At 33.0% G+C, this 17,237-nt stretch overlaps 2 protein-coding genes and 1 pseudogene across 2 annotated transcripts; 2 read left to right on the forward strand and 1 right to left on the reverse strand.

Moving 5' to 3' along the window:
• Positions 1-1,193: 1,193 nt before the first annotated feature.
• On the reverse strand, positions 1,194-3,621 carry LOC126974610 (zinc finger protein 239-like). The gene has a single exon (XM_050822120.1). It carries the CDS (start codon positions 2,820-2,822, stop codon positions 1,896-1,898), a length of 927 nt encoding a protein of 308 aa, XP_050678077.1. The 5' UTR covers positions 2,823-3,621; the 3' UTR covers positions 1,194-1,895.
• Positions 3,622-11,745: 8,124 nt separating this feature from the next.
• On the forward strand, positions 11,746-12,843 carry LOC126974597 (zinc finger protein 85-like). Its single transcript, XM_050822114.1, has one exon. It carries the CDS (start codon positions 11,815-11,817, stop codon positions 12,742-12,744), a length of 930 nt encoding a protein of 309 aa, XP_050678071.1. The 5' UTR covers positions 11,746-11,814; the 3' UTR covers positions 12,745-12,843.
• An 8-nt stretch (positions 12,844-12,851) lies between these two features.
• On the forward strand, positions 12,852-14,371 carry LOC126974635 (putative nuclease HARBI1; annotated as a pseudogene).
• The last annotated feature ends 2,866 nt before the right edge of the window (positions 14,372-17,237 follow it).

The following is a 17,237-nucleotide window of genomic DNA, read 5'->3' on the forward strand; positions in this document are numbered from 1 at the left end:
TTTCGAGCATCCCACCCCAAAGGCCGAAAACGCATTTCTTAACCTCTAGTATTGCTATATGTCCATGGGTGGCTGATTTCATTACTTTCCATTTGGTAAGCCACTGGCCTGTTTGCCCCATCTTATATAAAAATATACTCATGTATACTTCGTAGTGGCCTTACTAATTAGCTTGTTCCGTAATATACAGCGCTAGTATGAATACAAACTATATTTGTATAGATGGAAGTAAGGGCGCTAAAATCTAGATTTTATTCTTTACGCGAAGATAATATATAGAACCGAACCGGTCCTTGTCTACTAGCGAGTCGCACAAATAATTTTTGACTGTCAGTCACGTTAAAAAATGTTGTGTGTACAAAGTACACATGGCAGAAGTGGAACTTCTTTGGGAACTAATTTTTTCGTTTCGTCGTTCGTTCGTTTATATTAATTATCCTAATCTGTTCTCTAAGCCAAATGTTCTGTTGTCAATCATTAGATGTTCTACTTATTCGCGGCCACGCGCTAAACCTGCACGATACAAAGCTAGTTGGGAAGATGATCTACGGTTTCCCAAATGATCCCAAATTCGTTCTCTGCACCCTCGACAACCTCGTATCTATGATGTTTAAATTAAAATTTTGCGCGGTAGCCAGATTGGATTTAAAAAATGATCCCAAATTCGTTATGTGCAGAGAGTTCAAGAACCTCTGATTCGATATTAATATTGTTGCATCTTGTTATGTTGGCAAGCGGCCATCTTGGATTTCAAAAATGATCCCCAATTCGTTCTCTGCATCCTCGAGAACCTGGGATACGTTATCCATATTGTTGAAATCAAAAAATTTGCGCGGCGGCCATATTGGATTTAAAAAATGATGCCAATTTCGTTCTCTGCACCCTCGAGAACCTCGGATACAATATCCATATTGTTGAAATTATATTTTTGCGAGACGGCCATCTTCGATTTAAGAAATGATCCCAAATTCGTTCTCTGCACTCTCGAGAACCTCGCATTCGATATCCATAATGTTGAAATCATAATTTTGCGGCGGCCATCTTGGATTAAAAAAACAAAATGGCGCATAACCGAAAATCGTGATGATCGTGAAAAAAATTATAAAGCAATTATAATTTTTTTCATACGACGAGAAGTTCCACTTCAAAAAAATAAAAATTACAAAAAGAATAGACAAATAGACCCGAAAAAAAACTAATAAAAAATGTATTGTTTAATTTACCTTAACTTATTACTTAACTTTTTATGACAACCCTACCAAAATAGGTAACTATTGCGCTTATATATTATATGCGCTTGAGGCACATGTACCAAGCTGTGTTCGGAGTAGCTGGAGGGAAATTTAAAAATTTCGTAAAACTATTTAATTTCTTATAAGTGAATTACTTGTGTCGAAAGTTACGGTAGTTTTGTTACATAATTAAAAAAAAAAGAATGAAAACATAACATGCTCAGACATCGTATATGAAATAAATTTGATAAATATTTGATGACAATTATTTATATATAAGAAATTTTAGACACCGTCTAACAAAAGCAAGTTGTATTTCTCTGTAATTTTAAGTTTCTTTATAGGTTAAATAATTCCAGGTATACAAAATATTACATTTATAACTTAAATTATATTTATAGATAGCAAATTGTAATTGCAAACCTGTAATTAAAAGAAACCTGTCATTGACATTGACTTATAACGAAGAGAAGTGTATTGCATATGTATATTAGTAAAATGATTTAAAAAATTGGATAACAATTTTGGGATTTCAACAGATTGATACAATGCATTAAGAGTGTAATTTTAAAGGAAAGGAATACAATATAGTAAACCTTGTTTCTTTTAATCATCAAATGGTTGAAACTATTGCTACTTATGTCACAGCAATTTTGAATATGGTTATGGCTTTTCTTTGCTATGTTTTCTAGTATGTATTTTTAAATAACCATTTTGACTGAAACTCTTACCACATTCTTTACAAGAATAGGGTTTTTCACCAGTATGTATTCTATGGTGTTTCTTCAAATCACCAGACTTAATGAAACTCTTACCACACATATAACATGAATATGGCTTTTCACCAGTATGTATTTTACTATGTGTCTTCAAATTACTATATTGACTAAAACTCTTATCACATTCGTTACATGAATACGGCTTTTCACCGCTATGTATTTTAGAATGTCTCTTTAAATCAGTAGATCGATTAAAACTCTTACCACAAACATTACATGAATGCGGCTTTTCACCTGTATGTATTAAACTATGTGTCTTCAAATCACCTGATCGGTTGAAATTCTTACCGCATATATTGCATGAAAATGGTTTTTCACCGCTATGTATATTGGCATGAGTCTTCAAATCGCCAGATTGATTAAAATTCCTCCCACAAATATCACAGGAATACGGCTTTTCTCCTGTATGTATTCTATCATGTCTTCTTAAATGACTTAAATTATTGAAACTATTGCCACAAATATTACATGAATACGGCTTTTCACCGGTATGAATTCTGTTATGTATCCTCAAATCATACAATCGATTGGATCTCTTGCCACACACACTGCATGAATACTGTTTCATTGCTATGCTTGTATAGTTTTTTTTAATGTCAAATACTTCACCATTATCAATTTTACTGTTGCCATGTGTTGCCATATTGGTACTGGTTATTTGATTTTCAAATTGCGAAATTTCATCGTATGATTTTATTTCTACATTTGATATTTTTTCGTTTCCAGATACTATTGTATTGCTTTTCATTGTGTTGTTTGTAGGTTTTTTAAACAGCGCTATGGTTTTAGTTGAGCTATTTTCCTCTTTCATCGTATTTTGTGTGATGTATTTATGTTCACCACTGTCGCCTTCTTTATTATTTTGTTCAATTTCATTGCCTGCTTTAGTTATTCTTTCTGTTGTTGCTTTAACTGTGAGATAAATTTAATTACTATTATAATATATTAATTTACACTAATCATGAGAATCAAGTTTTACTTTCACCAGTGCATGTATCATTGCAAAAATATCACACTTCCATGAACATTGAAAGAATTCATTCTTATTGAATATTTTAAGCAATTGTTTAGTAGTTACCTGGTAACTCGTGCAATACCACCTCAATCTCCTCTTTACATTCCTGTTTAACCTCTATAAACGAGTCTTGTTGCATATTGACTTTGCTCAGATATGAATACACATTACTATTATGCGCAGGTAGTATTGATTCTGAAAATGAAATGCCCGATTTCATTTTTACATTCAAATTGGATTTACAATTTTATTTTAAAATTACAGTAAGACAGTTATCTTGTATTGAGGCTTTTGTGCAGGTCAGAAATGGGTTACTTTAACCAAAAAATAATTCTATTGTCATATCGCCTCATCTCACTCATACATAACAACCAGGATACATCTGGAAGGCAAAGCCAATTTGGCTTGCAAGAAACGAGAAAGGGCAGATCCAGATCTGTATCCAAAATTGTTCTGAGCAGTTACAGCTAGAGAAGCTATCAGGGATCTAGTAGCTCTAGTACTCAGTGTGAAGCCTGATCGCTTGGCATAGCGCAGACACCTTTGTTCGGTGAGTGTTTCTTATCACTTTTATCATGGAGAGTGTCGATCATTATTTTCGATCAACTAAAGATGAATGAGAACCAAAGTTACCGACATAGTCCAAATGATTACGAAACTGAAGTGTCAGTGGGCAGGGCACAAAGTTCGACTGAAAGCGGCCGTTGGGGCAGTAAAGTCCTAGAATGGCGACCACGTACCGGAAGACGCAGTGTTGGTAGGCCCCCCACAAGATGGACCGACGATCTGCGGGCCTACCATGACCTATTATTGCGATTCATTGACAACCTAAAATGAACTTTTCTATTTCGTACCACGACGTGATTAGAGCTATCTAATTTAGGTTGACGTCAAATCAACTGATTAAATAACACCTAAGCAAACATTTAATTTTAATTCAAAGAACTATATTTATTTATATTACTATTATTAAATAAGTACAAAAAGGGCTTAATGGTTTATATTTGGACGCTCTAAAGCGCAATTATAAAATATATTTTTAGTATTTTCTATGCAAAAAAACCGCTTAAATCATATCATTTTAGGTTTCGAAACGCAACGCATATGGTTCGAGTAAGAGAGACAAACTTATGCAACGACTGTACAGCGTCATCTCTTTCTCACACCACGGATCACATACAAATTTATTTCGTTCATTCTTCAGAAGCGGTTCAAACGCCAAAAGGCACTTTAGCGATTCAGTTTAGGTACCTAAACAGAACTGCTTCGGAATCGCATCGCTTATTAAAAGTTGATGGTAGGCCCTCAGGTCAAGATCGCCGGAATACTTTGGATGAGGGCAGCGCAGGACCGATCGTCGTGGAAATCTTTCGGGGAAGCCTTTGGCCAGCAGTGGACGTCTTCCGGCTGATGATGAAAGATGAATAATTATAACCTAGATACTAAAGAATCATTGCGAACAATTTAAAGAAACAAACATCTTAACTGTTGCTTCTAAATGTATTCTTGATAATGTTATGTAAGTACATAGGCAAGTAAATGAATTTGCTATAAAAAAATGTTAACATCAGGAACAGATATAAACTTATAGTGCCTACTACTTGGCTATGTTGAGTTAGCCTGTGCTTTTGTTGAAAACAAATGTTTTACGAAATTCGACCACCTTAGGCATATTGTACGATATTACATTGCAACCATAGTTTTGGGGAAAAAAACCAAGTATATTATCCATTACTTATTTTTTATATTTTTAGATTACCTATTAATACAGATATCAGGAAGCGACAAGGTCACCTCGCTTAAAAGGTTAGATTCGCAAATTGGACTATTTATAGTAGATAAAATTACAGGCAGAGCACACAGATATTCAAAATTGATATTTTTACACTTACATACAACTAAATCATCAAATAGTGCATAATAAATTGTATTAACCGCTCTAGCAATGTACTTAAAACAAAAAGTTGAATAAGAACATAGCTTTGGTAATGCTCAATTCACGGCCATTTTCAATAACTTATCTCTAGTTACGGATACATTGCTGTCACCATTTAATGACAAGATCTTATCTATCCATAGTTAAAGTCCAATGCTTATGTCGGTAGGTTATTGAAATGTAAGTAATCGAAAAATGATAGATTTATCTACCTCTAGTAAGTTAAAATAAGGACAGATAGGTTATTGAAAATGGCCGTGAATGAGTTATGAGCAATGGAAGGTTTTTATAAATATCAAACTTAGTCAAAATGATTAACGATATCTTAAGTACATAATATATCAACCAATTCTTATAAAAATGCACTTATGCATGCAAAACTTAATACAGATAAATTCATAAGAGTATGTACCAATATTTTGTAAAGATAACATTAAAATCAACATTCCTTCCTAAAGATAATTTACTGTTTGAAGGTTCCTAATAAAGCTTGGTAGGCCATAAAACATAATGATGCAAGATGTTCGCTTTTGCAAAAAAAAAATATTAATTCAAATATAATAATAATAATAACAATATTGACACACAATATATCTTGCCCCAAACTAGGCATAGCTTGTACTATGGGTACAAGACAATGTTATATTTAATACAATATACTTAATCTCCTGTTTGCTGCAGTTGCGATATAGCAACGGCATGAGACCATCGTTTAATACTCTATTATAAAGATAGCACACAAGACATTAATTAAATACTTAAAAACATCTATGACTCGGAAACAAACATATATATTCATCATATAAATGTTTGCACCTACCGGGATTCGAACTTGGGATCTCTAGCTCAGTGGGCAGGATAGGTAGTATAATCTGTAAATATCAACTCGAAAAAAATATTCAATACTTGTTTCGACTTCATGTTGGCATCATGAGGATGAAGTCGCGGACATCAGGTAGTATAGACATAAGACAGAAGAGGTTAGTGGCGCTAACACAGTAGACAATGTCAGGTATTTACTTCGTATTATAAAATTTTGCTTCCTTTCACTTTTAATACGAGTGCAGTGTCTACCTCATCAATCCAATCTTGTTCTTTTAAAAAAAGGCTAAATACACCATTTCTGTAAATTAGGAAGAGGAATGGACCGTCAAGTATATATATCTTATGTCTTCACGCAAAGTAGGCACGCTAGTAGCCTGTATAACCCATATATATCGTTATGGGGTAGTGAAGCCGATATAAATACTTTCTTTGTACGACAGGGTTGTTCACATTATTTATAATCTAGGTGCTAAAGAAATATTAACTGAAAAATTTAATAAAAAATCTTTTGTATGTTCATAAAAGCACATAAATTTAGAATTCACTAGAAACTGTGATAATCATGAAGTTTACACAAGAAACAAACCCAAACTTTTTATGCCTACTATTCAGATACATTAATTTAGCAAGTATTTTATTGGGTGATGTATATACTGTTACAACATGTAGTCAGAAAATGTACAAAACAAATGTTACAAAATTCATACAAAAAAAAAAGAATTGTTAAAAAAACTTTTGTAATAACTAATTAACTAAATAACCATGGACTGGGAATGGAGCTTTATATATAAGCTGTTTTTTGGATGATATCACATATAATGTAATAAAATGTTAATAAATAGCCCACTGAGTTTCTTGCGCAGGTTCTTCACTATTCTCAGACACACAATATCAAATAGTTGGTATGGTTGGTTGGTTTTGATGAGTGATGAGTCAATTTCCAATTTCGATTTGAATAAAAATTATAATTTAATTGATGTGTAATAAAAGCATTAAGAAAAGTTGTAACAATAATAACATGAACGTCAAATAAAAGATTGAGCCGTAATCTTTATCATAAATCCCTCAAAATATTCATAACTTTGAAGGAAAGCGATAGAAAAAAAATGCAAGTCTTTGATGCACAGAGTGATGGGTGCAATTGTAGGTTTTCTAAATAAATTGGATGTGATTCCAGAAAAACATTCCAAGCCACAATCATGTCAAAATTGAGTTAAAAACACAAAACTGGTAACATGATTCATATTAACCGACTGACAAAAAATGGCAGTCCTACTGTCATTCTTTAAATGACATCATGACTTAGTAGCCCAACCCACATGTATGGAATGTAATATTTATTAAACTTTAAACATGAATTCCTTAAAATGTTATGTTTGTGGCTTGGAACGTTTTCCAGGAACTACGTCCAATTTGTTCACCAATTTGACTGTCTCAAAGAAATATACTAATCTAATCTTACTATTAATATTATTTCAAATTGGGGTTATTATTATAATGGATAAGTACAATTATTTCCACTATAGTCCAAGTTGGTATAATGGACTATTATTTTTATTGAGACTTTTAGACAAAAAGGATGAGGATATATATACAAAGTATAATATAGTATACAAGGAAATACTAAAAAGCAAGTATTTTAATAGGATTTGGAAATACTTAAATAATTAAAACAAAACTATCTTAAGAAATGGTCTTTCAATTTACCTGAAATTTCCTGCTCTGTTTCTTCAGCTTCCTTTTTGGTCTCCTTTTTAATAAACTGATTATTGTCCATTTTGAATTTGATCAGGTGCAAACAATCTAGACAAAATTCTTGTGTAATTTAACTATGCTTAAGAAGTTTATGGCAGAAGCATGGTAACATTTTTTTTAATACAAATGCAGAAATTCTGAGAAATAATATTGATTGAGATTCCTAAAACAAAATAATTTCTTGTTTAGTAATCAAAAATAACCAAACAGTGAATACAACAATATTGTATATTGTGCTAAGCAATTAGATACTGGAACTTATTGTTGCAATAAATAAAGATATGAAGACAGTTGAACTATGGAATCTGTGAAAAAGTTTTAAGCTCATTTCATACTACTTACTTATGAAATGAAATTAATCTTTATAGAGCACACCACAAATTAATAAAGCGATTTCTTCCAGATAACCTTTACTAGCTAAACGGAAATAGTTTTGTTTACAAGATAACAGTAGGTGATGCTAACCATAAACATTGAATTTAAACATAAACATACAGTAACTGATAACAAGTACTAATGAATTTGTCACAGTTATAAATAATAATTATCAAGCATTGTTTATAAAAATATCAGAGATTGTGCCATTCTGGATTTTAGTGGTAAGAGAATATAAGTAAACTGTATTATCGTAACGCATCTGTAGCTGTCATTTATCTATGTGCCAAACCCCACCTCTATGACAACTGTCACTTTGCATTTACCTGTATTATGAGAACACACCATCCGTGGCTCAGTATATTAAATAATATAAACGTGACATACTTAAATAAATCCTCAAAATAATAAAACATTGTTCAGCAAAAGCTACTAAATATTTAAATAATAATAAATGATTAAAATTCATTATTTTATTAAATATTTACCCCATACTTAAATTACTCTTTGAAATATTGTCAGAACCAACTTAGAGTAAATATTTATATTCTTTACAACTTCCAAGTTCCATATTCCTGACTCCACAGTTAGGAGGCCTGCTACTATATTACTGCCCTAAAATAATTCTAATTTCAAGCTTGTCATCAAATATAAAAGGAGATATATTAATTTACCTGTACTATTTGTGTGTGGCTTATACCATCAAGATGGATAATCACAAATGTATCAAACAGGAAGACGCGGAACATGATATACAAGGTAATTTCAGAATCTTCTCAAAATTGACCATCTGAATAAAATCTTAAATTTTAATCAAATATACATTTGGATGTAAATTATCTGCTATATTTGCGAACATTATCATATGGCATCACATATCTTATGTTACACTATCTATATGAATATCTCTGGTGAGTTTTTTTCTTGCATCTATCAAAAAAGTGTACAAGCCAAAAAGTGATAATAAAATCAAATATTTTTAAATTTTTATGACAACACAATAACTCTAAACGTAAGAACTAGGCCTTTTATTGAAAGTACTGTATATCTGTTGCTTTTCTGCTACTCAACTCCTGTGTAAAGTAATAGATTATCCCGTCATCTTCTTTGTGTTTATCCCCATGTTCTCTAAACATCAAAGGCTTAATTAAAAATTACTAATACATTAAGCAGGATATAGAAGGAAGAAAACAAGAACATATTGGTAATGTAGCAATGTGCTACAATGTGTGTGTTATATGACTCATAGAATATGAGTTCTATGTCAAGATGTTTCTCAATTATAACTGAATTATTTAATTTAATTATTGGAAGAAAATGAGTCATTTTAAACCTGACATATGTGATCACCATTGCCTATACTCTATTGTAATACCAGAGGATTTAAAACATCACTACTGATGCTGTATAGTGTCAGATATGTATTGGTAAACACACTGGTATATATTGGGTGAGGATCAAACTGGGTGTACAGTGGTGAGACTGTTCAGTGACAACAGTTCTACCTATTTTTCCACGATTCTTATAATCTAATGTATAAAATTCTCATGTCATGGTGTTAAACATTGAACTCCTCCGAAACGGCTTGACTGATTCTCATGAAATTTTGAGTGCATATTGGGTAGGTCTGAGAATCAGACAACATCTATTTTTCATCCCCCTAAAAGTTAAGGGTGGTCCACACGAATTTTTTTTTAATTTTTTTAACATTTTTTTTTTGTTTGATTATGAGTCAGCGTTAAAAATACGTACAACTTCAAATTTTCACACATCTATGATCAACAGTTACTTTTGTATCACAATTTTAATATCGGCAATACAACATTTGCTGGGTCAGCTAGTAAATTAATAAAAATATTATATATTCATTAAAATTTTCAGATTCCTTGGTGCTGCCTAAACTTCTTATTGATGTTGACTCTCATGGGAGTACATTGTCTGTGTCTGACATGCAAAAGAATTTTATCAAACAAGAATGTAAAGAAGAAATAGATGTGGTAGAGCATGTGTTACCAGGTAATGACTATAGAATTATATATGTGATATATTTTTTTCTTATGGAAAAGGAATACATCTTCATTCTCTTGCAACACCAGAGGAATCACAAGAGGGTTGCCAACCTTTAAGTCGTGAGCACATACACCTTATGGGCTTTTTTTTAATGTACCCATGTTGTATTGTCGCGCGATACTGCAGCGTTGTAAGAGGGTTGCCTTTGTGTGTAGGATCTTATTGAAGACAAATACCCAGTATTCCTTCATTGTTTTCTTTTAATGAGTTCATTATGTCTCAATGTTTAATAAACTCACTCTTCGAAGTCCAGAGTGTTGATATAACTGCGTCCTCTGTCTGACCTTTGTGTCTATAAGGCCTTCTTATATTGTTATCTTTATCTCCATTATATTTTTTCTTAAAACTTCAATTCACTTCAATTTAGACGTCAGGTAAATAAAAACTTTTTACTTAGGTTCTGGGTGGATTGACTCGCGTTTATGATACTTGTGCTACTTTAGCAGGGGTAATATTAACTCAATTTCGTACCTTCTCATCTACTTTACTTGTTATAAGTTAACAAACATTATAAGGAAGCGGTTTAATCCTGAAATGATGGGCGAATAGCTCAGCAATATTCTGTGGCCCAATCGTGTTATCTTCTTAGTTGCATTCCAGAACTTTGGGTAGTTCTTATTAGCTTGGTGAAGCGCTAATATTTCAAGCTGAATCTTGCCTTCATTACTGTGACACTCATTTTGTTTTTAAAATCAGTTCTAGAGCTTTTCATATTTTCAAATGTTGTAATTGAGTTTGGTCTACCAGCTAGAGTCCACATAGCATAATTTGTTTTGGTTTTATCGTATATGTCCTTCAACTGATAGTTCCACCTGATTTGATTCAAAATATCACATGATAGTTGGGTACGTAAATCTTTTTGTTTTTCGTCTATAGTCCCTCAGCGAATATGACACATTGAATCAGTTTCTGTTTTTATAATATTTTTACCTTCGATCACACCAAAGTTACAATTTACCGTTAACGGTACATGATTTTAACAATAACCACTGTGCGGCGAGCTGAAGATATAGTCAATATACGGTCAAGCCAACTGCGGGTTCCGTGAGCTTCACTCAGATATGTGAAGGATTCCTTTGGGAGTAACTCTTCATCCACACATATATAATCGTTGTCACTACAGAACCTCGATAAGTCCTCTCCATAAGATTTTCCCGGATCAGCATTGCAGTCGCCGAACACAAACGCTGCTTCCACATCAGTATCGGCGATGACCGCTGCGATAGTTGCCAGGCATTCTGTAAAGTTTTGCATGCGCTGTGTATAATGTGTAAAGCAGTTCTTTTGAACAATTTTTTGTCTTGACCCGAGCTATCACGAATTCATCAAAGTCGCGAGGATTGTAAGTTTCCTTCCATTCAGTTATTCATTGATATTTATTATTTACAGACTGGACTGCAGACTGGCAATTAGGCATGATGCCCCAAGGAAAATCAGACTGTGATGTATCAGTCAACCAGCTCTTTACTAAACAGCTAAGAGTAAAATTAGTGAGGTTAAAGAATAATGATGGTAAGATTATGCTATAATAGTAAGTTCTTATTAAAAAAATATTCCTCAACCGAGGAAAATATTGATTCAAAATGTGAAATAAGCCTGGAATATATTATATCACTTTTACGTAGAGACAAATATCTGGGATTCTAGTCTAAGAAAACTTATTTAAATTTCCTTTAGACAAAACACACTGAATCATTATCGGCGAAGCTATAACATTTTCCAAAAATAACATGCTGTGATGTGTTTTTAAATTATTATAATATATTTTATCTTACAGTTGAAGCATGCAAAAAGCACAATATAAACAGAAACAAAAAAAAATGCTTAATGAAACGATACAATCAAACTAGTAACTTGAAGTCAAATAATAGAGTAAATACTGGTGAAAAGTCATATTCTTGTAAAGAATGTGGTAAGATCTTCAATCGATCCGATATCTTGCAGAGACACTATATAATACATACTGATGGAAAGCCATATTCTTGTGAAGATTGTGGTAAGAGCTTCAGTCAATCTCGTTATTTGAAGATCCACAATAGAATACATACTGGTGAGAAGCCATATTCTTGTTATATATGTGGTAAAAGTTTCATTCAATATGCCAATTTAAAATCACACCATGGAATACATACCGGTGAAAAGCCATATTCTTGTATAGAATGTGGTAAGCGCTTCAGTCAATCTCGTAATTTGAAGATTCACAATAGAATACATACTGGTGAGAAGCCATATTCATGTAAAGAATGTGGTAAGAGCTTCATTCAATATGCCAATTTAAAATCACACCATGGAATACATACTGATGAAAAGCCATATTCTTGTAAAGAATGTGGTAAAAGCTTCAGTCACTCTTGTAATTTGAAGAGGCACAGTATAATACATACTGGTGCAAAGCCATATGCTTGTAAGGAATGTGATAAGTGCTTCAATCGACCTGGTGATTTGACGAGACACAATAGAATACATACTGGTGAAAAGCTATATACTTGTAAAGAATGTGGTAAGAGCTTCAGTCACTCTCGTTATTTGAAGAGACACAATTTAATACATACTGGTGCAAAGCCATATTCTTGTAATGAATGTGGTAAGTGCTTCAATCGATCTGGTGATTTGACAAGACACAATAGAATACATACTGGTGAAAAGCCATATTTTTGTAATGAATGTGATAAGAGCTTCAGTCGATCGGATGATTTGAAGAAACACAATAGAATACATACTGGTGAAACAAAATATTCTTGTAATGATGTGATTTGAGTTTCAATCTCCATTCTACTGTATTTCTGTGCTTAGAATTCTAGTAGAAGTGTACTGGTCACATAATATCAACACTAAGACGGATCATCTCTTAGGCTACGCTTACACCCATATTCTAAGTCGTAAACTCATGATTTCCTCGACTCGACTCAACCTCACTGAGGGGTTTTCATATTCACAGTTGTAATTTTTGTCCTTACCTCAAACACCTTCCTCACTCGAGGTGAGTTTGAGTCGAGGAACCAACTGTCAAATGTAAGGTTGATCGCCATCTACCTTGAGGAAGTTTATAAGTAATTGTTAGCTACAAAAGACATTATTTCATTAATTTTTTATGTCTTTCGAAAGTTTTATTGAATATATGTACGATAGTCCTTACGACTACTTATCGCGACGATATTTACGAGATGCAGAAAATCCGATGGAAAATTATGATGAAAATGAATTTCGAATAAGATTCCGCTTCACCAAAAATATTGTGGCAAGCTTTTTGTTACCCCTGCTCTTCCAAAATACTGGAGACAGCAATCGTGGATTGCCGATTCCACCCGTGATCCAAATGCTAGCAGCCTTATGATTTTACGCAACTGGAAACTTTCAAGTAAGTATTCTTATAACTTGTCTACATTCATAAAATTGCAATACAAAGCTTTGTATGTATACATTTTTACTTTAATCGGTATTTTTACAGATTGTTTGCGGCGACTTGCACCAAATAAGTCAATCAGTCGTTTCAAAGATTGTGGCCAATGTATCGAAAGCTTTAGCTTTAAAAATAAGGCGCTTAGAATTAAATTTCCTGACGTCCCTGAGCGAGCTAATGTGAAGATTCAATTTCATCGTGTTGCTGGATTTCCTGGGGTTATTGGATGCATTGATTGTACCCATATTCCAACAAAAAATCCAAACCGACAAAACGGCGAAGTATTTCGCAATCGTAAAGGTTGGTTTTCAATTAATGTGCAAATAGTATGTGGCCCTTGGATGGAAATATATGATATCGTAGCACGCTGGCCTGGATCTGTCCATGACTCTAGAATATTTAATAATAGCAGGTGTTATATGAGATTTGAAGAAGGGGAAATTGCAGGTTTACTGATTGGTGATAGTGGTTATGCACAGTCACCATACATGTATACACCAGTCCATAATCCACAATCACAACCTGAATTCAAATATAATAGGGCCCATATCAGTACTAGAAATGTTATAGAAAGGTTTAGTGGTGTATGGAAAAGAAAATTTGCATGTTTGAATAGAAAACTGCAAAATAATCTGTCAAATACATGTAATATTATAGTGGCATGTGCTGTGCTACATAATATTAGTATTGAGACCAATCAAGAAATGATTGAACCCTTAACCAATCTTGCTGTAGTTCCAGTACCTCACACTGGTGATACAGCATGAGGTAGTGTTATAAGGGCTGCATTTATAGCAAGACATTTTAGTTAACACCTACATCTTATTATGTTTTTATATATACATTTTTTTATATGTTACTTTAAGGAAAATTTAAATATTAATCTTTACTATTATTGTTCTATTAATAAGTTTGTTAAATACTGTTCACAACTAAATTTTTGGATGATTTATAAATGAATGAATACTAAGCAATAAAGTTTTTTATTACACCATAGAATTGAAATAAACATATACATACAACCTAATACTAAATTAATTTTCAAAATTTTTATTTTTAAATATTCTTAAACTTAATTCAGCCTCTTCTCTTTTGGCTCTATTGCAGAGAAGTTCCTCTGCAGCTTCTCTCTCAGTTTTGGCTTTGAGAAAAATCTCCTCTGCTGCCTTCACCATCCTTCTCAGCTAATCTGAGCTTATGCAGCTCCTCTTCCCTTTTCTGAGATTTTCCATATGTTTGTTGACGGATGTGAAATTCTTCTTGAATCACTCTGGTCCGTATATTTCTTGACTCTGAAATGTAAATCATATAATAAGACCTATATTGTAAATGTAAAACAACAATTTCAGACATTTATTGATTTTTTTTTAAATAATAACAATAGGCCTGTGGTCTCCGTCTCTTTAACCATACCATCAATAGAGAACAAGTTAAACTGTCGACCCAGTCACTACCACTAACAACTGATAATAAATGTAAAGAGTTGCAATAAGTTATCTAAGCCCATCAACCAGTATTTAATCAGCATGGCGAGTTGAGGCTCTATATCCCCTATCTTCAAATAATAAGAAAAGACACCAGTGATGAACAGTCAGACATTAATTAAGTGGTTGATTATGGCAACTATTTTGCCTATTATAATGTGTTCAGGTATAACATTTTTTTAATTTAATTGAATGTACATTCATTTTAGACTTTGACAAAATATTTTTATAACTACCTTGTGATGGAGCTGCACTATAATCAGTCAACTGTGACTCTGTCAAATGTGGAGGAGTGTTTATAATGTTTTCTGTAAAATTACGTATAACATTAATACTTAACAATAAACATAATATATAATAACATAATATTATTTTTTATAATTTTAAAAAGGTTGGTTATTTTACCTCTTTCTGACACATGTTCAACTGCTGGTACTTGAGATGACATGTCTAACAACATCACATCATCAATTTGGATTACTGCCAAACAGAAAAACAGTCATAAAAAATCACAAATGGCAATAAACTTAAAGCAGTAAGTACCAGAAGTACTTTAATGTTATTTACCTGCACTACAAGGTATGTTATCACTGTCGATTACATCTGCCAACTCCACATCTGTCTGTTCAGCGAGAGCATCCTCCAGTACAGGTACTAGGTATGTAAGCATTAGAGGAACCACCACCGGTCCTCATCCTTTCCCTTTTCTCTAAGGCCAACATACTTTTACGCCTGGTCCCAACATTTTTTAAGTTGAGCTTCAGTCCTCTAAAAATAAAGTGATAAAGAAATAATTGCTCAAATGTTTCGTAAAGTTTGTTTTAAGTGAATATAATAGAATAAAATATATTTTCAACTACAGTAAGTACTTACTTTTGAATTCGTTTCTATGGCATTGTACTCCTCTGTTAGGCTAAGCCAGGGATTTTTTTTAGCCACTGCGCTCCCCATAGTGGCTATCGAATTTAATTTGTATTTGATCACTAACTCCTGCAGACAAATCTTTTCGGCTTCATTGAAAAGCTGTCTTCCAGTTGCAGTCATTTTAAATAATTGCTCAATAAGAACAACACACGATTGAATTCACTTGTATACTGCGAAGCGAACAAAATATTTTCTTCTCCAAGCCACCCACTTCACAAATATCACAGTATTTTTTGCGCAAAACATGGGTTTTGTTTTCAAGTGCATTTAAGGAATTCGAATTACGCTGCGTTAATATTTGTTTATTTATGTGTTCGCTTTCATTTGACACTTCACTAATCACTTGACACAAGAAGTTGAAAGCCACAGATAAAAAATCGTCAATAATAAGGTTAGCATTCCTCCAAACGATGACGTAATTCATGAGTTTTACCTCGACTCAAACTCATTCGAGGAACCTCATGAATTCCTCAAACTGACAACTATGAATACCAAACTTGAGTTCCTTTCAAGTCATTCCTTGAGGCCTCCTCGACTGAGTTCGAGTCGAGGAACTTTCGAGGTAACGACTTAGAATATAGGTGTTAATCCGTGGGCAAAAACATGCTTGTACAGATCCTCTTCGCTGCTATTGTTCATAATGGTGTTAGTCTGATAAAGAGTTATAATAATAGTATAAGGCAGTTAAATAAAAATATCTTGAAATACCATAAATAAGTGATTTATTTTAATGTCATAATTAATTCTTATTCAGTACTATGTCACCTATCTAATTAGGTATGTATCTGCACATGTTTAACCTAATTGGTTTAGTGACTTTGCATCCTTTCTGCGAAGCCAATTTGGCTCTGGCTTCCAGATGACCGTAGAACTGACAATCGCTTGAGATTTCGACACTCAGTATTCCGATACTAGGCGATAGCATAAATATATTTTGAGTGGCTTGTTTTTCCAATAACTTGATGATTCAATGAGAACCCTGAGCGTATTTAATTTGGTTATCAAAGGGCTATTTGAAAATTTTAAAACATGAAAAATAGACGATCAGACAAAAACTGGCGCCTTAAATGAAGCGTTACACTCTACTTGTAATGCATCCAAAGGACTAGATTTGTAGGCTCCAGTTATTATTCTCATAGCTTTTAATTGGATGGAATCTAGTTTTCTTAGACCCGCAAATTACAGGAATCCAACAAGAAGGTTTCATAATGAAGGATACTCCGTAGCATTGTAAATTAGCTTCATGGATAACTGATGTGCACCCCACCAAACAAGGAAACAAACAAACCAGAGAACTTAAACTAAGAAGCTTTTCACATTTAGTAACTAAGTATTCACAATGAGCCATGCCTGTCAGTTTTAAATCTAAAACGACTCCTAGAAACTTCACATGGTTAGGCATGTTAATAGAGTTTGGAAGTGAAGATTTCAAGTCAATGAGT

Source organism: Leptidea sinapis, chromosome 2, assembly GCF_905404315.1.
Source record: "Leptidea sinapis chromosome 2, ilLepSina1.1, whole genome shotgun sequence".
NCBI lineage: Eukaryota > Metazoa > Arthropoda > Insecta > Lepidoptera > Pieridae > Leptidea > Leptidea sinapis.